This window comes from Phoxinus phoxinus (assembly GCF_949152265.1).
Source record: "Phoxinus phoxinus genome assembly, chromosome: 10".
Taxonomy (NCBI): Eukaryota; Metazoa; Chordata; class Actinopteri; order Cypriniformes; family Leuciscidae; genus Phoxinus; species Phoxinus phoxinus.
This window is the reverse complement of record NC_136885.1, coordinates 30710399-30736419: the sequence shown is the minus strand read 5'-3', so window position 1 is coordinate 30736419 and position 26021 is coordinate 30710399. Positions and strand designations below refer to the sequence as shown.

At 36.7% G+C, this 26021-nt stretch overlaps 1 protein-coding gene across 11 annotated transcripts in view; it reads left to right on the top strand.

Moving 5' to 3' along the window:
• The window catches only part of rims2a (regulating synaptic membrane exocytosis 2a), a 191120-nt gene that overhangs the window by 145976 nt on the left and 19123 nt on the right, over positions 1–26021 (top strand). For 9 of the 11 annotated variants that reach the window (XM_079624549.1, XM_079624555.1, XM_079624554.1 and 6 more), the window contains 3 exons: positions 195–361; positions 3695–3901; positions 15383–15600. In XM_079624549.1, the coding sequence (XP_079480675.1) occupies positions 195–361; positions 3695–3901; positions 15383–15600 (592 nt within the window). Of the gene's footprint in view, positions 1–194; positions 362–3694; positions 3902–15355; positions 15601–26021 lie in introns of all 11 variants that reach the window. The other 2 variants (XM_079624553.1, XM_079624552.1) reach the window with 2 other exon arrangements.

Below are 26021 nucleotides of genomic sequence, written 5' to 3'. Positions count from 1 at the left end.
TTCTGCCCCACTCGCTTTGTTCCCATTGGTCACATAAACAAATAATCTAGTCCCAGCTTTATGACAATGACTAAAAACGAAGTTTTGAAGATGCCACTTCACCTTTAACCGCTGTGACTAGTTATGTTTTTCGTCTCAAGCATTTTCTATCTGTTGTCCGTAAGCATCTAACTTGTGTTGTGTTTGTTCTTCAGCGTTCAGGCAGAGATCCTCAGCGGGGAGAAAACCTCTCGGCCAAGTCTTCGGACAGTGATGTCAGCGACGTGTCCGCTGTGTCGAGAACCAGCAGTGCATCTCGATTCAGCAGCATGAGCTACATCTCTGTCCAATCAGAACGGCCGCGGGGCAGCCGGAAGATCAGGTGAGAAGTCTGATCACTGTCAAACCTGTGCCGTATAGTTCAGTTGAGGAACAGTCTACAGTGGGTGCTCCTTAAGTTTGTTCATTCAGGCCATGTACAAACTGCAAAATTTGTGAGTGACAACTGCATTTATTTGCAGGAGTGATTACTTCGTCTCAGGGCTGTAAACAAGACACTTTTAACCCGTATGTTTGACCAAACTAATGTTAGAGTCTGGAAACCAGGGTTATTTTAGTATCATTATATACTATTATAGTATTTATTACTATTTTTAAGTAGCTTTTATTTTTATGTTTTTAGTTATCATTTTAATTTTAGTTGGTTTTATTAGTTTTGTCATGTGCTTTTAAAAAATGAAAAAAAGGAGATAGTAGATAAAAATTACTTTGTTGCATACGTTTAAAAAAAACATCAAGGTTCAGCAAGAAGTGGAGATCACACACATAATAATAGATTTCTTACAAAAAAGACTTTATTTAGATGCCAAAAGCAAAGACAAAACGTTTTCGATTCATGTTGTCATCAGCGTCATAACAGAAAATAGCACACCTGATTCTATTTATATACATTTTTTACCATATAAAGTAAACTCAAAATTTTGATTTAAAAACACACATCCCTTAATGGCATAACAACTGTTTGTACACCAACATACAGACTGCAGAAAAAGATACGACATACAAAAGACAAATACAAACATTTTGTACACAAATTATGCAGAAAATATATATTTTTTAAAATACAATATAATATAATTATACAACATGTTTTTTCATAATCATCAAGAATATAAATGCAACATTATCCAAAAACAGTATAATAATATGAAACATCATTATATGATTGTCGTGTTTATAAGGAATAAATCCAACAAAAGAGAGAAGGAAAGAATAGCAAAGTAAAATATCAAAAACATCACAAGAAAAAATAAGGTATATGCATTTTTAAATCAACTTTTTGAGTTTACTTTATTGGATGTAATACTGTGTTTTATATAAATAGAATCAGGTGTGCTGATTCTATCCTTACAGGGTTTTTTTTTTTTTGTAAGGAATCTTATGTGTGTGAGCTCCACTCCTTGTCGAACTTATGTGCTTTTGTCATTTTTATTAGTTTTGTTTTTTATATTTCGATTTACTGTACCTTTAATTTCTTTTTATGTTTAGTTGCCAATGCATAATTTCTAAGTTTTTCAGCTAATATTTGTATTTTATTTCAGATTTATTTCTAGATTTAGGATTTAAAAAATGTAATAGTTTTAGATTTAGGTTTAGGTAACAATAACAATACTGCTGGAGACATATTATCATCTGGCAGTTGTTAGTAAACCAGTGTCGACAGAGGCACCAGGTTTATGTACTGTATGTTTAGTCTCAGCCTCAGATGGCGTGCCCATATACCACCCACAGTCTGTTAGCATTCACACATCTTGCACACATAACTGGCAAGCACAATCCAAAAACCAGCAGTTCCAATCGGATTGACCGGCTTCTAGGACATTTCTGATCAATTCACCTGTCCTGGAAACATAGTCATATTTACCAGGATTGTGCACATTTCAGAAATGAATTGAGAATGCCTTTTATAGATTCCAAATAAATTTGAATTAAGTATGCATTTGAATTTGAAATTTGAATAAAGTTGAATTAGATTTAAAGTACACAGACGCAGCAGATCATTTCCATAATGTCCAATGCAATCTACCAAGACATGCTTTTTTGGTGCGTTAAATAATGGCACAAATTGACGAGCGCAAACCTTAGTAAATCACATTGCATTATTCATTTAAATACTCTCCTCCCATAAAATTTGAGTCTGAAAGGGAAACTCCTACAAATGCATATGCAATAAGGTCAGCCGCAAAAATAACCCTGTCAATGCATTTTCAGCGCTAATTTTTCACTGCATGTCTTTAGTAAATCCTGACCGTAGTTTTTTTTTTAACACAAAAGAGGGTTTGCGCTGGAGCAAACTGTTAGTAAATCTGGCCCATAGTGGCTTCTAAAAACAAAACAAACTGTGGTTGGTCACTTTACTTGTCAATCAAACAGTTCTATGTGGGTGGTTCTTGTCAAGAATTTGCTAACAGTCAAAATTATGACTATATGAAAAAAAAATATATTGTTGGCTCTGTGGTGAATTGCTTTTTATGTTGATCACTTGTAAGTCGCTTTGTGTACAGTATAAGTGTCTACTAATACATGTAAATGTATTGCGCATTAAGCGGATGGGGGGAGTAAAAATAACAGTTCTCATATCTAAATCTTTCAAGTGTACATTTGGTTATAAAATGAGGTTCTCACTCCTATAAATACCTGCTGTGTACAGAACAGGATTAAACACTCATAAGAGGAGTGATGGTCTTCTTTAGCTGCAGTGTGTACATGGCCTAAGAGAAACAGCATCTCTGTAGGGTTCGTCATTATGTGGGTCCGAGTGCGTTCAAGGTTTGCTTTTGTTTAGGTGAGTTTGGTGCTAAACCACTAACTCTATGTGTCCACTGGCATGGAAGAAATACACTATTTATTATATATTTTCCAAAACACCTTCTTTGGGGTGTGTCTGTAAAATGTACAGTGAGCAGGTTGTCTTTATTGTGATATATGATTGGTAATTGTTGTTTGGAACGGCATGAGGGTTAGTAATTAATGACTTTTCATTGAATGAATGAATTTTCATTTTTGGGTGAACTATCCCTTAAGCAAGGATAAAGTAAATTGATGAAAAGTGACAGTATTAAGAAGTTACCAAAGTTTTCTATTTCAAATGCTTAAAAAAAAAAAAAATCATCAAAGAATGCTGAAAGATATATAGTAATGGTATCCTTTGCCTTCACAAAATACATTTTAATTTTAAAATATATTAAATTAGTAAACAGTTCATTTAAATTGTAATAATATTTTCCAATATTACAGTTTTTTTCTGTATTTGTGACAAAATAAGAGACTTACATTATTTTTTAAAGAAATTTACCAACCTGAAACTTTTGATTGGCCGACATTTGCATAATCCGCTCACTCCGTGCCAGTGAACACAAACAGTTTTACTGAAATGCTAGTAAATAATCACCGGCAAGCTAGTGCACTCCCATTTAACATGCTAGGGGGTGTATATTTTAGCTCTGCAATGAAACACAATTGTGTTCTGTTTTATGTGCATACTGTCTGGCTTCTGTTGTTATTACTGTTTGCATTGCATTATTTTGTTGTGTTGTCATTCATTCATTCTTTCTTTATGGTTTACATTCAGGTAGTGTTGACACCTATTTTCACTGTGCTTCATTTTTGTTCTGCATGCTGCTTGCACTTCTACTTCTGCCGGCCACGCCCACAGCAAGGGGCGGAGTCTCTCCAGGGAGGGGGAGGAGTTACAGGAGGAACAGGAGGAGGGAGGGTTAGAGGAGGACGGAGCGAGGAAGAGAGGAGGGGGGAGGGCAGGAAAGCTGAGGAGACAGACAAGTAGTGTAGACAGAGAGGAAGCAGAGCGGGAGGAGTCTGAAGAGGGCGTGGCCCAGAGGGCGGTCTCAGAGACGGACCTCAGGTAAACTCTAGTCGCCATGGCAGCCAACTGTATCTTATACCAATGGTTTTCAACCCTGGTCCTGGGGACCAATGCTGCATCCACGCCATGCCGTAATTAGCGTAATTTCGCGATGACAACACATGACGTTCTACTTGGAACTGTTCACGTCTTCGGACTCGGAATGATGTGTTTCAGTGGCGCTGGCACCACTATCAACGCCTAAATGTGGTACAAGCTGTGGTAGGAGCTCTCAGAGAATTCCTAGCTTACAAGTTGTAATTACGTGCTCTACGAGGACGTTTACGAGTAATTATGGGAATCACGACATGGCGTGAACGCACCTCACACATTTTTGTATGCCTCCCTTATTTAACACTTGATTCAGATCATCAGCTCATTAGGTGAGAGCTCCTGAATTGAGGCTGTGTTCGAAATCACCCCAATACCCTCATTCACCATCCCTACATTAGTCCACTAATATAGTCCGCTTGAAGGAGTGAATAAAAACAATTGAGTGAATTTTGACACTAAGGCCCTGTCCCAAATGGCACCCTAAGCACTCGCGGTCTTCCTCTGAGTCCACACTTTCGTGACGTAACGCCGCTTTGACTGTCGGTAAGAAGTCTGCTGCGGACTCAGAGGAAGTGCGCATCGAGGGCGCAAATCGACCGAAGAGGGGGGCGCTCGCGCATTTGCGTGACCCATTTGCCATTCTGAGACCTAAAATGACAAATGGGACATCCTACAGTCTCATGGACTTAACGGACACGCAGCCATTGTAAGTCCACAAGACCGAAAGTGCATATGAAGTGTGCCGTTTGGGACAGGGCAAGGCTGCCACTTTTGCGTAATTTGTGCTTGCTGTTTAATAATCATTTGAAACTTGCAAACTGGCAGCTCCAGTAGTAATGAAAATATTTATCTTGAACTCTCCCATGGAAACTATGTATAGACCTTAATTAAACAATTTAATAATCAATTAAAAAATAATTTATACCTGTATGATATTACGCTGTAGCCACATTGGACCAGTTTGGAATACGGATGGATGGATGATTCAGCTGTGGTGGACGCCATCTTTTGGCGAATTTTGCATTATGGGTATTGTCTAGCCATTGAGTCTACAGTACATCGGTGGTACACACTCATTATTGTGGTGAATTGTGGGATTGGATGATTGCACTCGATAACGTCCATGGTTTCGGACACCACTACAAATAGTGCCTTATTTAAGGATGTAGGGGCCGATTTCGGACACAGCCTGAGTGTCTCAGATAAGGGAGGCTTACAAAATGTGCAGAGAGGTGGGTCCCCAGGACCAGCAGTGAAAACCAGTCTTACTGTCTATGGTAGCTACAATAAATTGCATACAAAAATACTTCTTTTATATTCTATTCATGCCTAAACTTTAAGCTGAGAACCATTCTTAACATAGTTGAGTGCAGAGTTGGGAATAGGGAATTGCAGAGATCTAGAGTTGGAAATTGGGTAATTGAGTCAAGGACACATACCAGTACTTTATTTTAGCACAACCTATATAATAAATGTACTGTATTCCAGATATAGCGTGTTTGTTATGTTTACATTAACATAGGAAACTTAATCTAAACCTGCCAACTCGAGTTCAGTGAAATGAGTGTATAGATACAGTAGATGGCAAGCCATGGTGAATCGCTCATGATAAATGAATCCAGCCCTATTTCAGTCCTGTGCTAGTGCTGTCTTCCTTATGTTTATATATGTCTGTATGTCATTTTAATGTGCTGCTGTTTGTGTGTGGGGCGACTTCAACACTTATGAGGGCTTTATTTGTTTATTCAGAACATGTCATGAAATGTAAAAGTCTTTATTTCAGTGTCCCCATACCTTCAAATACCCCTTTTACCCCAGTAAAGGCCTCCATTCAGATTCAGCTTCACACTTAATTGGCTCAGTCACTCAACAGTTGCACATATTGGTGAATCTCATAAGTCTTTCATTAAAATATGTTCAAGTCAAATTCCATCTGCCAAAATCAAAAGAAATTACTAAATCAAATATAATATAATTTGGACCGTAGCATTTTTAGGAATTTATATCTTATTGTCATGACAATTAAGCAGTCCCTGATTATATTATAGGCTATTAAAGTGCTCCTATTATGCTTTTTTGGGATATTACCTTTCATGTATTGTGTAGCTGTTTGTATATTTAAAAGGTGCCTGATAAATTTAATTATTATCTCCCAAAAAAAAGAACCAATTCCTAACTGCCTGAAATGTCGTCAGTAACTTCAGTCTCACTTCCTGTTCAAACCTACGTAGGTTTGTAACAAATTTGCATAATGCCAGCCTATGGTCTTCATTGGCTGCTCGCGAACAACGTCTACTTTGACCCGTCCTCAAGCACTGTTGTAGCTGCGGCCTTGAAGGGTTTGGTTCGTGTTGTTGGCATGTCGAGAAGAAGCTGTTTTCTGCACTGAGAAAGCTAATCCATTAGCTCTCAATTTAATATGGTTAAACCAATGCCATCGTTAATGTTCGTGTCACTGTGTATCAAGCAATCAAGGAGATCTGGAGCTGAAATTCAGATATGGTAATAAAAGATATGGTCGTTTCCAACACACTTTGTAAGCTGTCGACCAATCACAACTGACTGGGCCATCTGACCAATCAGAGCAGAGTAGACCAATCACAACCGACTGGGCCACTGTAACCTTTAAAACGCCATTAAAGGGGCACTTTAAGAGTTTTGTTTTGTATTTGACATTGATTTTATTCAGATGAAAAGTACAGTAATCAAGAAAATGTATTATGATAATATAATGTCATACAAAAACAGGTTTCATTTTCTTTATGCAAATAATATCTCCTTCATTTTGGCTTCAGTGTGAAATATGACCCGGACATGTTCTTGACTGGTTTTGTGAGATTCACCCATATATGTACACAGGTCCATCCGTCCGGCTCCTTCTCTTCCTGCTTTACTGCTCTCTCAGGCCATTTTTGTGATATTTCTGAGCTCCTGCTCATCTCACAGTGTTGACACTGCACTTGTCATCTCAGCTTCTGAGCGATGCATTAGACATTAGACTCTGATCGGGTTTGTAATGAGGGAGATAGGAACACGATTTTCTTTGTTAATAAGTGACTGGAAGCGCACACAGACCTTTGAAGCATATCGTTGATCATATTGCGTTAAATGAACATACAGTACGAATGGATGGACACGGATTGTGTATAAGGAACAGTGATTTAGCTGAAAAGGCGAAAAAGTGTTTGCCTTTTAATGTCATGCGTTCTTCAGGTGATCTTTCTGTGTTTACTGAGGCGTGTTGAGTCAGCCAATACATGCTTTGAAAAACAGGAAGTGATGTCAGTGGCAATTACATTGACGATGGTGGAAAGGCCACAGGCATTGTCTGCCTCATTAGGTGACTTGTGTAATATGTAACATGCATGTGTTCTGGTTGCAGTTTTCTGTGGGTTAGTTATGCAATCTCATGACTGATATACACGTATGAAACTAACAGGCGGAAAAAAGAAGGAAAACAAAGCCATAAAGAGGTTACTTAGCATTGCCTTACGATGCACAAGTCGCTGAGGTTTCTGAGTGGACACCAAAGCATGTGTTCACAGACAGTCATGAGATGATTCAACTCTTTTTCATTTCCAGTGGTTGATGTGGTATTGTCCTCTAGTCAGACCATTTCAAAGCAGAGATGTCTTATTAAATGCAGAAGTCCCTAAGTGCAAAAATCTTTTTTTGAATCAGTATCCTCGTCTTGTTTTTAAGTAAAAAACCTGAGATTGTTTTCAGAGAATATATCTTAATTTAATTTAATCATAAAATTGTCAGCACAAAATTTTCTTATGATTAAAACGAGAAAAAATATATATTTGGCAATGGGGTAAAAAAAAGTTTCATTTAATTCTCATTAGCTTTTTTAAATTAAAAAAATATATATTTTTAATAGCAATGAAAAGTAATAAAGAAAAAAATTATTATTATTGAAAGTAAAAATCAGTAAAACTTTACAATAAAGTTAATTAGTTAACAGTTAATGTATTAACTAACAATGAACAAAACATTTGTTACAGTATTTCAGTGCATTAACTAATGTTAACAAATACAACCTTTGATTTTAATAATGTATTAGTAAATGTTGAAATTAATATTAACTAAGATTAATAAATTCTGAAGAAGTCTTGTTAATTCTTAGTTCGTTAACTGAGGTAACTAATGTTAAACTAATGAACCTTGTTGTAAAGTGTTACCTAAAAATCGAACTAATGGAGGTTAATCACAAATATTTTTATTTTATTATAAGTATGATAAGTATTATAAGGTGATTTAAGATAGTATTATGGCAGAATTGAATACAGACATCATGATAAGTCAATATATATTTCGGTTTCTTTCCATATCTTTGAGCAACGTAAATAAACCAGCAGTTTGACACTGAAAAAAAGATTGTCAGTATGTCAGTTTTTCAGTTGTTGGTCTATGTAAACATCAGGTGAATATTTTAGACGTCGCATTGCTTCTTTCTGCTGGTCTCCATCTTAGCAGTTTTCAAATGCAAGATTGCATTCTGTTTTAGACTCTGTACTCATTCTGTGCTTGGCATTCGATGAGGCGAGTTGCCTGTAGTAGCTGTGTTCATTAGGTGGTGCTTCAAGCTGGAATTGATGGTAATAAAATCCCTTATTATAAAACACTTGCTCAGAAGGCATGCTTAAATGTGTTTTTTTACATATACTTAACTCAATTAGGGCCAGATTTACTAAACAGGTCAAATTCCCCCCAAAAAACGCTGACGGGAGTGAAAAGTTGTGCATGTGATCTACTGACGACACTGCTTTTTTGGGGCAGTAAATAATGCCACAAATACCAGTATATTGAAGAGTGCAAACCTCAGTAAGTCACCTTGCATGATTCATTTAAATACTCTCCTCCCATACATTCTGGCCCTTAGTGTGTTAAATTGACAACCTTTCTTATATGCTATTGCTAATAGTAATATTAGCATCTCATTGCTATTAAACAGTGTCTTTAATGAAGCAGCTATGATAATGTAATCAGATACTGATACGTAGATAAGTAGAGAGTGTCTGAATGAGCTTTGAAAAGCTAATTCCTAATTTGCAGGATGTTCTAGACACTGAAAGCCCAGCATGGGAAAAGATAAATGCTGTATTCTTTACTACACTTTCCGAATTTGCCATTTTTGATCAGGACTGGAAGTTGATGATGGAACTAAATTTCATTAGCATCGCCTAGAGCAGTTTAGCGCTGCGTCAGATTTCATTTAAAGGTCACTTCTCCCTGGAGTAGAGCGGAGAACGTAATAGCTCTAACATTAGAGTCTCTAAAAATATATACTATATACGGTAGTTTAATATGAGTTTAATAGAGTCTGGCATTAGCATGACTGAGCTAATGTCAATAAATGCACAGCACATACAAATATTGAGTAAATATTAAAGTACTTTAAATAAAGCACCCTTGTTTTTTCCCCATCAGTGAGCTTGTAATGCATTCTGGGATTGCTTTCTCTGTGAAGGTAAGGTACATGTGATGCTGTCTTAGAATTTGGCCAAAAATATGTATCCTTAACTCCATAATCGTACTGACAAGCTTTTGAAACAGCCTTCGTGTCAAGAACGCACCCACGAGGCCTTAAAATACTGCCTATGTAGGCAGCTTACTACAGAACTTAGTACCTTGCATTTTAGTGGCATTCACTAGGCTTTTTATGTTGATCAACTAAAAGTTCACAAGTTCGCTGACAGATCAGATCTGGACACATTCTCTATGTCTGTTAACCAGTTTGGCATTTAACTTTTAGGTGTGATAGTTTTGAGCGATAGTTAACACTATTTTTTAGGTTATATCTTGTTTCTTAAAGCATAAACATTTGTTTTTTTCCCCCTCTGACTGTAAGATGAAGAATGAAGAAATCTGTCAATGCCTTCCATCCATCACTTCTCCACCATGTCATTTTCTAAAAATAACTATACCATGCTAATAAAATAAGGGCGTTTGGGCGTATTTCATTTTATTCAGGCCATCAGAGCCCTTGAGTATTCCTCGTGAAAATTGTTGAATTTCATGCCTTGACTGAATTCGGAGTACTTAAGCCACATTCATTTAGACAATTAACAGAAACGCCAAAAACCCAGGGCGCTGTTTCCATAGAAACACATTTTCTGCACCACCTCCTCTATATATATTTTCAAGGGCAGTGATGGTGAGCACATTCCTTTGTCTTTTCGTCATCATATCTTTTGCGTCCCTCAAAATATGTCAATATTCATTCACGCCTCTGACATTGTGTGAGTTCCATCTCACGTTGGAGTATCTTGTGAATTTGAAGTCATCATGTTCTTCAATCATAGAGTTACTGCATCGCTGTTATAGCCAGGCGACGCAATGCCATGAATCTTAAAGACGTGTGCATTCCTTCCAGAGGCTGTTTTATGCTCATTCCGGTTTCAGCTCTTCAGCAGCCCGAATTGGAGGCGTTGAATGGTTCTAAATTGAGAAAATTGTTTTAAGCCCATGCGTGCACACACTCCTTTAGTGTGTGCGGGTTTTGTTTGGTCTAAAGGAACATCGTGGCCTAGATGAAAATTCACTTAGTAAAATCTGCATGAAAAAGGAACAGTCTGTTCAGCTGTGGATGAGCAAAAACATCCCCGGAGAGAATCCACGACGCTCCAAGAACATTTGCCGGAGGGATGGTCTTATCTGCCAAGACCTCCTGATAGACCATCAGGAGAAGCTTTGGATGGAGACTTTGGCCTTTGGTAGAAATGCTTTGGCATTATCTGCTCTGTCCTTTTTTGACCACCTGTATGTCAGTGGCACAAGGTCTCGCTAAAAGTGATGCCCAGGTGACCCTCTTAGTAAAATTAGTATTAGTATTTTTATATTTTATTTTTATTTTAATCAAACCCATAAATATTTTTTTTTTTGCAGTGCAAGTAAGGCAACATTTGTAGATAATTATACTAGAGAATATTTTTTGGCAATATTTTGTAAATGCTAATAATTTTGAAAGAACGAGATCATTCTGGTCATTCAGCGTTCCCATTTGTGATGACGGCACTGACTGCAGGTCAGCTCAATGGTGCACATCCATTCACATATACACACTGTCACATCTCTATGAATTGTCATACTTCATAAAATCACCCCAGGTATTGCTCTGGACCCACAGCCTGTTTCAGAAGGCCTCTTTTATTAATCGCAGACCAGATTAAAACACACCAAAGTGCCTGAAGCCGTCAAGGCGTTAGTAATCCTCCAGTAAACACCCGTGCAGTTTGTCAGAATGCTCAATGATCCGTTACAGAGAGTGTGGCTTCTCTTTACACTGCCACAGACCATGTCCCTGTGGTTACTGTGGCTTCAAGATTTATATGTAATATATATATATATATATATATATATATATATATATATATATATATATATATATATATATATATATATATATATATATATATATATTTAAACACTTCAAGTTTATATATATATATATATATATATATTACATATAATGGAAATCTACTATTATACAATTGCTGGGGTAAATTTTGTACAAATGAAATTAATACAATTATAAACATTTAATAATAATAATTGCATTTTCATATATAATAAGTTTTATATTTTAACATGTTTGAGTTATGTTCGAATGCTAACATTTGTATTACGTTCAGGACTCAAATTATTAATATTACAGTATATAGTGATTGTTTTTCATGCCGTTTTTATTTCATATTTTTATGGAAAATGTACTGTACTTTAGTCCAGTTCGGATGAGTGAAGTAATTTTTTTTTCATGCCATCATTTTATATTTCATAACATTTACAAACAAAAAGGCTTCAGGCCCTGTGTTTTAATCTGGTCTGCTTCTACAAACTCTTGATATGATTAATAAAGGTTGCTTTCTGAAGCAAGCTGTTGGTCTGGAGCAAGAGTGATCATTAAAGAAGACTTGACATTTTTTATCTGGTAGGATGTTCACCTTTGAGAAGACACTGTTAAGGCCCATTCACACCAAGGACAATCACTATAACGATAACTATATTAGCAGCCACACCAGCGGACGATATCGTTCGGTTTATTCTAAGCGCGTGCTTGTCTGTCACTTCAAATGCTCGAGCTCGTCACAGCAGGATGGACTCTGATTGGTTGTCTATGTTTTTATCGTTCATCAGCTGGATAAAATCGTTCTGAAAGTGATTCCAACGATATCGCTTCCCTGTGCCGTTATCATTATAGCTTTGGTGTGGACTCTGCTATTCTTTAATTTTGAGAATGATTTTTAGAACTATATCTTTATAGTTATCGTCCTTGGTGTGAATGGGCTTTTGTGAGACTTTGACTTTCTTAGATTTGCTAGTGTTTTTGACCTGTGGTCAGATTAGACCTTTTTTTATCCATATAACCATAGTATATATACAGTAACCACATAATGTTCTTCTTATTGTCTTTGTGAATTCGTTTGCGAACTTTTGCACAGATAATTCCCTGACTGTCTGTCAATCAGGCGGTGAGACATAATCCAGAGAGATAGATGTCTCTGTCATGCAGCAGCATGAAGGATTTGTATATTGATGTCCGGCATTAATCTCCACCTGGGTTTTGTGTCTGTCAGAGCGGCTCTATGACCCTTTCTCATTACATTGATGAGCTGGAGGTAATGGCCATCTGAATCCCTGCGGCGGTCTGACACATCTCTCTGTGAGATCTCACGTGCCGCACTGCTGGAGGAAACTGTCTGCATGATAAATAGTGTCTGCCAGCGTCCCGTCCAATCAATCAGTCAATGGAACAGTATCTCTTTAGGGCTGTGATTAACTCTGAAACTGTTGTGTTGGGCTGTGATTTCCCTCAGACACTCATATCGCTACAATGGGGCCAGAAACATATTCTACACAATTCATTCAGTTCTTATTGCTGTGCAATGACAGTAGTTAACACCAAACCGAAAACTGAAAACCGAAAACAAAATGTCATTCTGAGCTATAGTTTGCTCTCACACCCCTTGTGGCAGCTTTGAGAATGCTGCACGTACGTGCATTGTGCTATTTATCGACTCCTAAATCATTTTAGAGAACTTTTTTGGGGGGCGGTTTACATAGAATATTTCCTTGCGTCAGTCTGTGCAGTTTCTTATTGTGTTTCTGCGTAAACACGAGTGTCGTTATTGTTCACTAAAACACTGTAAACCCTAACGCTCAAAAATAATTAATTGGTTTGAGTAGGACAAACTTAAATTTAACTAATTAGTTCAGTCAAGTTAACTTTTATGAGTATTTTGCACTTTCTTTATCTTTCAAGTTTACAGAACTTGTATATTTTAAGTAAACTGAACTTTAATTTTTTTGAGTTTTATTAAATTATTTCTTGCAATTTAGACGAACTTAAGTTTAACTGAAACTGGGCTAGGAATTTTTTATTTCCCAGCATCCTTTGCCCATGGCACTCGAAAGGGAAAGTAAATGTTAAAATTAAATGTAGTATAATGGGGTTTTTTTTTTTTTTTGTGCAAGATTAATGTTAAGTGGGAGATTTAAAAAATAATTTTCATTATTTTAAATAAAATAAAATATAAATATTCAATGAGAAACTTTCACAAGTTCAATTTAAACTCTATTTCTCAAAGTTTGCTATCTTCTGTGTTTCTTTTAAGTATAAACTTTGTCTTAGATGTTTCGTTAAATGAGAGTTCACTGCTGTATAGAGAGTGCAGTGATTGTCTATTGATACTGGCAGTGTTTTCCACTCTTTCTCATGCGATATATCAGTCCCAAATTTTTCAGGATCCAAGATTAGCAGATGACAGACAGCTTGATGTGACATGGCTGTATTTGAGCAAAGCTGTAGGACAGGGCTGCATTTCCAAAAGGCTAATTGTAGTAATTGAAGAACATGTTGTCAGAGCTCATTGATTTCCATTGCATGTTTCTGTGGCCCTAATTCCATTGATGAAGAAGAAGAGCAGACCTCTCTATGGCCGCACGTGTATCATTTAAGCACATTTGTAATCATTAAGATTTCATTAGGTTCCTTTGTCCAGGAAGTCATTTGTCTCTTTGCTTCGCGGTCCATTCACAGTCGCGCGAGACGCTAATTTAATCTTTTTACACGTGTCCTTTTTTCTTTCTTTTTTGTCACGGAGAAAGAAAAATATACCAGCCTGTGTGGAATATAGAGCAGCATGCATTTAACTGCTGAATGTGAGCTGCTAGACAGCATTTTAAGGCGTTATAAGCGTGCTCTCAACAGTCCCATGATGCATTACCACAAGCTCAAGTTCATTCAAGATGGTGGAGGAAGCAGCTCTAGATATATTTTATTCATCATGGAAAATTTATAAAATAGTTTCATCAAATTGTTCAGTAAATGGACTGTTTTTCTCCTATATGTGCGTGTGCTACTGTATTTATTTGTCATGCTTATTTTTCCACCAGTACTGCTTTGTTAGATTAGCAACATGCTAACATCAGACTCTCGTGTAGCACTCCCTATAACCATTGTATAATTCATTATTTAATTGAAACATTCAATGTAATCTATAAATCACTCCTTTCATTAGTCATCATACTTGGTTAGGGTTAGGAGTGAGTAGCGTAATCTACTGAAAGTACGTTTACATTAGAAGCAACACTTCAGATACATTCTCTGAAAACAATGCAGTGTTGATTCTCAAGCCAGTTTATCTTGTTTTAGAGATTTTTAGATATTTGAACTAGAAAACAATATAAAAATACTTGAGAATAGAACTTTTGCAGTTTTTGTGCAAAGTAGTATGAATATTATGTAGACCACCATGGTGAACATCAAGTACATTCCAATCAACCAATCAGATTTGAGGGACAAGTTTACGGTTTATGTCAAGTTTAGGGTTACAACCGGGTTAGTTGCTTCTACATCAGTGTTACTCACCCTCATTTCCCTCTGATTTAAGTTAGAGCTATTAGGACTATGTTTTCAGACAGGATATTGTTCCAGGATCAACAAAATATGTTGGAATATGTGGAACATGTCTTGCCTTGCCTTGCCTTGCCTTGCCTTGTTCTGGCAAGGAAATTATGGGAAATGCGCTAGTCAGACGGGATTTAAACTTTGTCGGCTGTTGTTTACCATTGTAGATAAACACGCTGTAGTAGTTGAAGATGCCGTTCATCACTTAATTTATACTTGTTTTACTACTAAAACTTAACGCCCAGAACACTGGGCCCATCCCAAAAGTTTACTGTGAAGCACCCTGAGCTGATTGGAGGCCTAAACCCTTTAACCTTTAACCTTATCCTGACCTGAATCTCCGCTCCCCTTCTCCCTCCACTTACCTAACTCTCTACTTTCTCTTCTCCATCGTCCATCCATCCATCCATTCATCCGTCCTCTACTCTTCCCCTCTGCTGCTCCTCCTTCTCTCTTCACGTCTCTCCTCCATGGGCCGCCACTGACAGTGAATTTACATCCAAAATGAAAAACAGGCAAATGGGACCGGCGGCCGGGGGCAACATGACCAAGAGCACCAGCATCGGCGGGGACATGTGCAGTCTGGAGAAGACCGACGGCAGCCAGTCAGACACGGCCGTGAGCCTGGTGGGAACCGATGTCAAGAAACGGCGCTCCAGCATTGGTGCCAAGATGGCGGCAGTCGTGGGGTTGAGTCGAAAGAGCCGCAGCGCCTCACAGCTCAGCCAGACAGGTAGGAGTCCAATCACATCTGTCCGGCTCTGTCCTCATGTTTGTCTCTAACTCGGCGTCCTTTATTTTTCCTTTTGTTGTCTGTATGTTTTTCTCAACCCCTTACAGAGAGTACTTTTCTAGCATCAGCTCTAACAACCTAACAACTTTTGTTTAAACAGCCTGTTTCTCAAAGTGTAAATTGGGTCAGTGCAGGACCGAGGAGCACCGAATAATTGAGACCCTCTGTTTTACACCTCTCTCTCTCTCTTTCTTTCTGTTGCCGTTTCTCTGAAGTGACAAAAGTTCTCCAACTGTTTGCAGCTTTTTATTTCAGCCGAGTGTGTGATTAATGAATATCAAACTGCTTGAAGTTTGAATCGTTCTGTGCTGTTGCATTATGATGGTTTTATTTGGCATATACACAAAAGTAACATGGTATTACCTGGTATAATTTCAGTAGCACTTTATTTTACAGTCCTGTTCCGCATGTACATTATCTGTACTTATTAGAGTAATTGCAATAACTGGGTAATAAGGTATTAACCCTGAACATATCCCTAAACCTAACCTTAACCCATGTAGTTACCTTATATTACCCAGTACTTGTAGGTACACATAGGTGCATGCACTGTAAAATAAAGTGCAACCATAATTTCATGTTTTTGGACATTTATAATTTAATGCCATGGTTTTATTTGACTGCATGTACACTGTAAAAAAAAAAATATTTTCATGATTTCTTATAACAACTTTTTATCTTTTGTCAAATCACCTTCGATAACTAATGTGTGAAGATAACATACTATTTTGAGTTTCTGTTTATAAAACTATTCTTCTTCATTGTATTAACTCAAAATTTTGAGTTCGTTGTAATTATAAATTTAAGGCAACAAGGTAACTTGCTTTTTTTAAGTTAAACCAACATTATTATTTTTTACAGTGTATAAGATAATCATTTAGTGCCATGGTATTACTATAGCGCATGTCCAAAATGATGGTATTTTAACATTATATCATAGTGATACCATGGATTTTTGTACTTAAAGTTTGAATATGTTTGTGTTGTGGTTGAAGGTTGTTGGATTATGATTGTTTTAAAATGGCAGGTTGCTGGTGCATTTGTTACATTTGGTAAAACCAGAGGTGGGTAGAGTATCCAAAAACTGTACTCAAGTAAAAGTACAAGTACTTCTAGAAATATTTACTCAAAGTAAAAGTAAAAGTAACAATCTTAATAGTTACTTGAGTAAGAGTAAAAAAGTATCCAATGAGAAAACTACTCAAGTAGTTAGTTACTAGTTACTTCGGATCATAGGCCGATATATATGATATATATAAAACATGATATGATTTAGATATTTTTTATTTAAATGACTATTATTATCATAATTAGTATCCAATGAGAAAAGTATCCAATGAGAAAACTACTCAAGTAGCTATAGTTAGTTACTTCGGATCATAGGCCTATATATGATATATATATATATATATATATATAAAACATGATATTATTTAGATATTTTTTATTTAAATGACTATTATTATCATAATTAGATAGGCTATCTTTGCCACAAAAACAGAAGAGACAAGCATTATTTCTGCCATCTGTAGCCCGAAAATCATTGCCTGTCCTTTGGTTTGTATAATAGTAACTTATACAACTACAGTTGGATTATTAGACAATGTCGAAATATAGTGAATCTGCAGAGTTTTGCATTTAAAGGCATGTAAAGGGAAACATTGACACAGAGAAGAAAGAGTTCAAACTCTTCACATGTACTTTGAAGTAGTGCTATCATATTGTAATAATCTGTTTGGTTGTAAAATGTATTACCTGAATGAAATTAAATCGAATATCGTCCTGTGGAACGATATTCGTTCCACAGGATATATCGTCCTCAGCATACGAAGATAATAGAGATCTTCATCGCTGGCAAAAAATTATGCATTTGCAGATTTGCTTTCACTTGACTGTACTGTAGGTCCACAGCCACTTCATCCAGCTTTCTTAATGTTCTTAAATCTTCCTGTTACGACTCCGAGTCGAGTGTGAATTGAAAGCGCTTCAGACGATTCAGTGCGTGCAGGAAACTGAACAGATCATACAAACTGATTCGCGAACCGATTTAGACAGATCTGCCCACTTGTTTGATGAAGTCTTTGAACAGAATCGACTCAAAAGAGTGATTCATTTGTGAATTGAGCATCGCTCATGCCCAGAAAAAAGATACAGCGCGCTTGGAATAAACTACGCATTTAACAACACTTACTGCATTAAAATAAAGTAACGAGAGGAACGTCGCTCAACGTAACGAAGTAAAAGTACCGTTTTTTTATTAGAAATGTACTCGAGTAAAAGTAAAAAGTACCCACATTTAAATCTACTCTTAAAAGTACAATTTTCCCCAAAAAATACTCAAGTAAATGTAACGAAGTAAATGTACTTCGTTACTACCCACCTCTGGGTAAAACAATATAAAATTGTCCATGTTGCTCATACATATTTTATTTCAGTTAGCGCTCTTGATGATTTTATATTCCCAGGTGCTGCAGTCTGAAGCGTATCACACTGCTGATGTTACACATACTCCCAACTCTTCTGCCTCAAACACAATACTTACTTAGTACTCTGGTAGTACCATGGTACAGTGATGGCATCAGATGCAAATACCATGGTACTTTGATATATACCATGGTACTGAATTTTATGTATGTGGTCCCTAGTGAAAAATAAATGTATAATATATAAATAAATGTATTTGAGATACATTTATTTTGTGCTAAGTATACTACTAATACATTTACATATTTATGTAGTTAATATCAATACCCTGCAATTGTACTTTTGGTATCCTAAATTGATATACTTAAAGTCTGCTAAATTGGAACAACTAATGTTGTACTAAATGCACTTTAATTGTACAGAAGTAGAGCTGCAGTCCAACTAAATATATACTTAAGTATACTTGTCTGTGCTAAAATTAAGCAATTGCAAGTATACTTTAGGTACACTTTAAATATCTTGCATTTAAAGACAGATATTATACAGAGATCATACTATCCGTACTAATAATGATATTAAAACACATTTTAGGCTTAATATTAAGAAATTTGCATTGCGCAATAAAGAAGTACTCCAAATAAAGTTTAATTATAATTTTATATCAGTAAGTCTTAAGTGATATGACAATAAACATGTTAATGGTTTTGAAGTATACTTAAAATAACTATGAAAATAAATGTATTTTAAATAGTATTTTACTAAGCTACTTCCAAGAATATGGCACTACTAAAGAAATTATTACATTTATTCTGCAAGGATGCATTAAATGTATCAGAAGTGACAGCAGACTTTTATATTGTTATAAGAGATTTCTATTTCAAATAAATGCTGTTCTTTTGAACTTTCTATTCATCAAAAAACCTTTGAAAAAATGCATCACGGTTTGCATAAAAATGTGAAGCAACATGGAATCGATGTCAGAATTTTGTCCAGTGAAAATGCTGAGTGGCTAACTCTGGAAAACCACTAGCCACAGTAGCTAGGAAGCAAAAAAGTGAATGGCAAGCCCTGAATATGATGATAATTCAGCAACGTGTATATACCAAAGTCCTGTAGGGCATCTGACACCTTCATTTTACCGCGGTATCATCACAAGAATTTTGAAGGGAATGCATTATTAATTCTCTTAAATAAAACAGTAGTTCTTTTACAGATTCATGACTTCTCTTTACAGCATTCTATAAACTGCTGTTATGATTCACATAATCTCTGCAAAGACTTTTGTTTTCTGCCATAATCTGTCTGTCCAGAGCTTTCGTGGTTTGCTGTAATTGAGGAGCGTGAGTGTATCCTCCAGTGTTGGCACATTTATCGAATCTATTTGTGTCAGTGAGCGGCTGATAGAAACACTTTTAAAAATGCCACTGTGTTTATCTTTGGTCAGGTCAGTGTATTTCTTTGCCGTCTGCAGCCCACGCTCACCCGCTAATCAACTCATTGGCTGGCACCGGCTGGCTCAAGTCTGAATGGTGGCGTGCAGGTAGATCACATGCCCAAAGAAATGAACACAGCTCTTCAGACGGCTCGTGCTCAGCCTGCACATGGCAGGTGGTCGGCAGTGTGTTTTTAATAAGTCGGGCTGGTTGCCAGGGGCCGTAGCACTCTGTCATGTCTCGTGGGGTGTGTTGTGTCTTCTGCTTGTCTGTGAGGTCTTTTAGCTTCCTTCCACTCACAGAATTTATGCTTGCAAAAAAGAGGACACAAACACAGACCGTTGCTCTGAAATTTGGCAATATATTTTGTTTTTGTTCCTTCATTAAGCTGATGTGTGCACGATATTTTTCAGTGCTAAAATGCTTTTTTGAAAATGAGAAAAATTAAATAAATGATTGTTTATACCATTAGAGCTATTCAATATGGTACAGTATGCTATGTTCATTTGTCATATATCAAAACAATCCATATAGTCATATAGCAAAAACAATTTGTTCCTAAAGCAGCGCTTCGGTCCAATGTGTTCAAGAGAACAAAATGGTTATTTACAGGGAAATTGGCTCAAAATAGAAATGGGTGTTGTTTCCACTGGGAACATGACTGTGGTTTTTTTATTAAATTAAATGTATTTCTTGTTTACTAGTCATCGTTGACAGTAGTTGTAGTTTTATTTATTACTATTTTGAATTAGCTTTTATTTTCATATTTTTAGTTTTTAATTTAATTTTAGATTTAGTAATTTTGTTATATGCACTTGTAATTTTTTTTGTTTTTATATTTATGTTTAGCATGAATACATATTTAAGTTTTAGTTTTCGTAATTTTAGTACTTTAACTTCAAGTTATTAAGTTTCTACATTTCTATTTTTCATTTGTTTTTGAGTTGTATTTCAGTTAAAGAAAACTAGTTTTAGTTTTAGTTTCAAAAGTTAAAGGTTTATTCTAATTTAGTTAACAATAATAATAAGATGCTTTGCGGTGATACTGTTCTAATATTTTGAAAAAACCCTATACCAAAATGTATTTAAAATACATTTATGTCATTCTAAGTATACAAAGCCATTAAAATATTTATTGACATATCGCTTTAGACTTACTGATATAAATATTATATTTAAACTTAATTTAGAGTACTTCTTTATTGCTCAATGCATATTTCTTAATATTAAGCCTAAACTATATTTAATATCATTATTAGATATGAATCACTATAATATCAGTCTATGCAAGATATTTAAAGTGTACCTAAAGTATACTTGCAATAGTTCCAGTTTTAGCACAATCAAATATACAGTATTTAAGTATATATTTAGTTGGACCTCGGCACTATTTCTAAATAACTAAAGTGCATTAATTAAATTAGTTGTTCCAATTTAGCAGACTTTAAGTGTATCAATTTAGTGTACTAAAAGTACAATTGCAGGGTATTTATATGGTATTTATATTAAGTACATACATATGTAAATGTATTTGTAGTATACTTAGCATAAAATAAAATTAAAAAAATATTGTTTTTTGAAAACGATACTGTTATCGTCTCCGTATAAACAACAAACATGCGAATTTGTTAATACGGTGATATAATGTGCTTGCGTATTACGTGTTCAGTCTATAGGCGTGCAGTGTTTCCTTACAAAGTGACATCGCCAACTACTGGCCTGGCATGAATAATACACCGTTTTAGTTTTAGATCCCTGTGAGCGGGGATCGTTTTGAAATAGACATATTTTCTTCCTTTTTGGGGAAAAATTAGAAACAAACTCGACACTGAGAATTCCAACCAAACATGTTAGAAATGAATGTTCGTAGTGAGATCCGGTGTGCTGTTTTATTTGGTGCTTTAAAGTTTAGAAAGCCGGCTGCTCAGTGTCATGCTCAATGCAGTAGCACGGTTTCACCTGGAATAGGAAATCAAGTCTGGCTGAGATGTGCAGCTTCAAACAACAACACCAGCTCATGAGATGTGAATCATAGAGCCTATCAATTTTTCAGGCAGAGCTTTTAGTTGCCGTGCACGTGCAGGCCTGTGAAATCCCTGGCCTGTTTCTCAAAGCCCAGTCTGACTCTCTGGCTGCTTCCTGCTCCACTTAATTCAGAAAGCCTGAAAGCCTTGTAGAGAGGGCATGGAGCACAGACACACATTTCAAAAAGAGGTTATTCTAGGACTTTACTGTGTGAAAAGATGTGTGTTTGAAATGTGCATATATACACTAGACTGCTGAAGATCTCCCGAGACTCTTTTACTTCTTTTTCACTATGAAGAATTTATTTTATGGTGCATGCAGATTTAGACACCCTGTAAAAAATGCATGTGTGCATTTTTATCTGGAGTTATATGGAGTGGATGGATGTATGGGTGGGTGGATGAATTGATGGATGGATGGGTGAGTGGATGAATTGATGGATGGATGGTTAATTGGATGGATGGAAGGGTGGATGGATGGATGATTGGATGATGGGTGGGTGCATGGATGGATGGATTGTTGGATGATTGGATTGATGGGTGGATGGATGATTGGATGGATGGATGATTAGATGGATGGATTGTTGGATGATTGGATGGAGAAATACAAAGTACACTGTAAAAAAAATGCAGACACTGTGAGAAAAGAGGTGATGTATATTATGAGAAAATGTGATGCATATGCACATATTGTAGGTGTAACGATTGAATCCACTGGAGGCAAGTTGGTTGAGAACCCAAATGTAACTTTAGAACATAAAACAAGGGCATGGCCAGGCATGAAACTCAGAACAAGAACCTGGACAAACATTCAATAATAAACATTCAATAATAGGTGGTTGTATGGATGGATGGAAGGGTGGATGGATGGATGGGTGGGTGGATGAATTGATGGATAGATGGGTGAGTGGATGAATTGATGGATGGATGGTTAATTGTATGGATGGAAGGGTGGATGGGTGTATGGATGGATGGATGATTGTTGGATGATTGGATGGGTGGGTGGGTGCATGGATGGATGGATTGTTGGATGATTGGATTGATGGATTGTTGGATGATTGGATGGATGGATTGATGGGTGGTTGTATGGATGGATGGAAGGGTGGATGGATGGATAGGTTGTTGGATGATTGGATGGATGGATGGATGGATGGATTGATGGATGCAGCCTTGGTGAGCATAAGAGACTTCTTCTTCCAAAAACAAAAAATTGACCCCAAACTTTCGAATGGTAGTGTCTATATATAAATATATATATATATTTATTTATTTATTTTTGTCTAATTGTCCAGTTTAATCATCTAAAATTCACTGCTGATTAAAAGTTGACGTAATAGCCTGCCTTTATGAGGATGTGCAGTGACATTCACATTATATAGGTGAACAGGTGTTTTGCATCATAGCTGTTATTATATTAGTGTATTTAAGTGTATCTGCATCCAGGTGCAGAACTGTCCAATTTGTTTTTACATTGAATATTTTGCCTCCATATTACAGGTTATATTACTATCTCTGCACTGTGAGTGTCCATGAGAGACCGCTGGAGTCCTGCAGACTGCTCTAATTAATCTTTGATGACAAGATCTGCAGGAGAGAGCTTCATGGAGCTGAAGCCTCACGGTTTTATTCATGACCAAGCTGAATCATCGTTCTGATTTATGGTGGCCGATTGTTCCTCTCTGTGTTTTAGAGGCCTGAATTCTCTGGTAATTATACCCAGCGCTCCATGGAGCTCACATCTAACCTCTGCTGATCTTCTCTTGCCTTCAGTTCTGTGTCAGCAAAGTGGCCAGAGTTGCAAGTGCAGATGAAAACCCCTGATGTTCGGTGCTCCTATATGATTGTATTTTTATATGCTCACCCTGGCAAAACACAAGCCCACAAGGCTTTTATCGCTCAGCAGTTCTTAGGTATGTTTCGTTTAAGTAAATCAAGTTTGTCCCAGATGTTTCTCCTAACATTCCATAGGAGAAATACAAAGTACACTGTAAAAAAAATGCAGACACTGTGAGAAAAGAGGTGATGTATGAGAAAATGTGATGCATATGCACATATTGTAGGTGTAACGATTGAATCCACTGGAGGCAAGCTGGTTGAGAACCCAAATGTAACTTTAGAACATAAAACAAGGGCAGGGCAAGGCATGAAACTCAACAAGAACAAGAACCTGGACAAACATTCAATACTAGACAAGGCACAGGGGAAGCATGAGGGCTTAAATACACAAGACTAACGACTAGACAAGGGACACCTGTGAACTTTAAACAATGAACCAATAACAACATGACACAACAGACAAGGGAACACATGGCAGGATCACATGACAGACAAAAACCAGGAACAAGAAACAAAACCCAAACCGTGACAGTAGGAGACCTACAAAACAAAATTAGGATTCTTTCTTAGAATTCAAAAGTTATCAACAATGCTTCCAATCAAAGGGACATTAACTGTAGTAATGGCATTTTTGCTCAATTTGAGCAGCAGATTTAAGCAATCATCTTCATTTTGTTCTGGTCCATTATTTAGAAGAAACTATTGAGAAATTAGAAATTACACCCACAGGAGCATCTCTCTCTGCAGCATTATAATAGATTTTCAAAAATCCCAAAGGCTCCTAATGCATTCTGGGAAAGCTGAAACCACTGGTGAGCCCATCAGTGTAATCGATGTAATCTCATCCATGTGCCCTTAGCCTTCAGTCCTGGAGCCATTTGAGCTTCTGTGATTCTCATGGAGGGCATGGATATGCTACAGGAGCGAGACCCATACGAATATGTTTCCCGGACGAGGAAGTGTTTTTTTTTACTCTAGGTGCCATTGAGACTAGAACACGCTACAGAATCTCTTCTTGTGCATTTAATGATATAAAATAACATTGGCACCAATAGCCTTGTGGGCAACGCGTCGCCGTTGGTTTTTGTATGACCCGAGTTCGAGTCCCGGCTCGCGAACCTTTCCCGATCCCGTCCCCCTCTCTCTCTCTCTCTCTCTCTCTCTCTCTCTCTCTCTCTCTCTCTCTCTCTCTCTCTCTCTCTCTCTCTCTCTCTCTCTCTCTCTCTCTCTCTCTCTCTCTCTCTCTCTCTCTCTCTCTCTCTCCTTAAAAAACCTTAAAAAGTATATAAAATAACTGGCATTACTCTTAAAAATAAAGATTTTATAAAGGCATGGATGAGTCCATGAAGAACCTTTAACATCCTTGAAACATTGTACAAAATGTTCTTTAGATTATTAAAATGTTCTTCACACTAAAAAAATGGTTCTTTTAAGAATTGTTTACTGAAAGGTTCTTTTGGGAACCAAGAATTGTTCTCCTATTCCATCGCCATGGAATATAAAAATAAAACGGAGAGTAATTGAGACTTTTTATCTCACAATTCTCACAGCTACGAGTTTATATCTTGCAATTCTGATATTTTTTCTCAGAATTGTGAGTTTATTATTTTATATCTCACATTTATTATTATATCGGGTTTATATCCAACAAAAAAAATGTCCAAATTGTGAATTATAAAATCCAAATTTTGATAAATATCTCATTTATATCTCACAGTTCTGACTTTCTCAGAATTGTGAGATATAATCTCACAATTGCGTAGCCTGACAAGCCAGACCCACATCAAGATGTTGGGTCTGGGAACTCAACATTGGCATGGCTCAATCCGAGGGGCGGGATAAACGGCTGTCTTTTAAATTCCCTCTGCACGCAATAGGATAGTGCAATCAACCAACCAACCAGGGGTGCGTTTCCCGAAAGCATCGTTAGCCAACTATGATCGTAAGTTCCGTCGTTATCAGCATAGTTCAACGATTTGGTGTTTCCCGAAACCATCGTTCCAACGAACGTTTGCAAACAGCATCGCAAACTTGTGTGGTTGGAACGACAGCTCTGGAGCTGTGGTTAGAAGCAGAGTTTCTAGTTTACATGAGATGTAGACTGAATAAATCCTTATCTTTAGCAAAATAAGCAAGCTGACATTCAGTACAACCCGTATTTTTTATTTAGAATACATACAAATGTAATTTACGTCTTTTAGTTTGTCAAGAGATTTAAAGCACCGTTTTTGAAGACTGCGCATGTGCGAACGTGCTCAACTATGTAAGAACGAGCCAAATATTGAGTCTGGTAATAAAGCAAAGTAACTGAGAAAAATTTGAAATGGTCTTCAGATGCCATGTATGTAACTTATATGACGAAATCTAGCGTTAATTCGATCTCAAACAGATTAATTAAAAAAAGTTATTAGTCCACCACGTGCGAGACGTCATAAACCAACGTGGTTGAACGATACTTTACGACATTCGGTTTCGGGAAACACTCGTGACTAGCTAGTTGATTTCTCCAACGATGCATCGTACTATGGTAGTTAAGCAGTGAGCTATATAGTTGTACGGGAAACGCACCCCAGACCAGAGCAACGAAGAAGGTGACGTAGTCCGAACACATCTTCCTTTTTTAAGAATAACTTCAGTGTCGTTC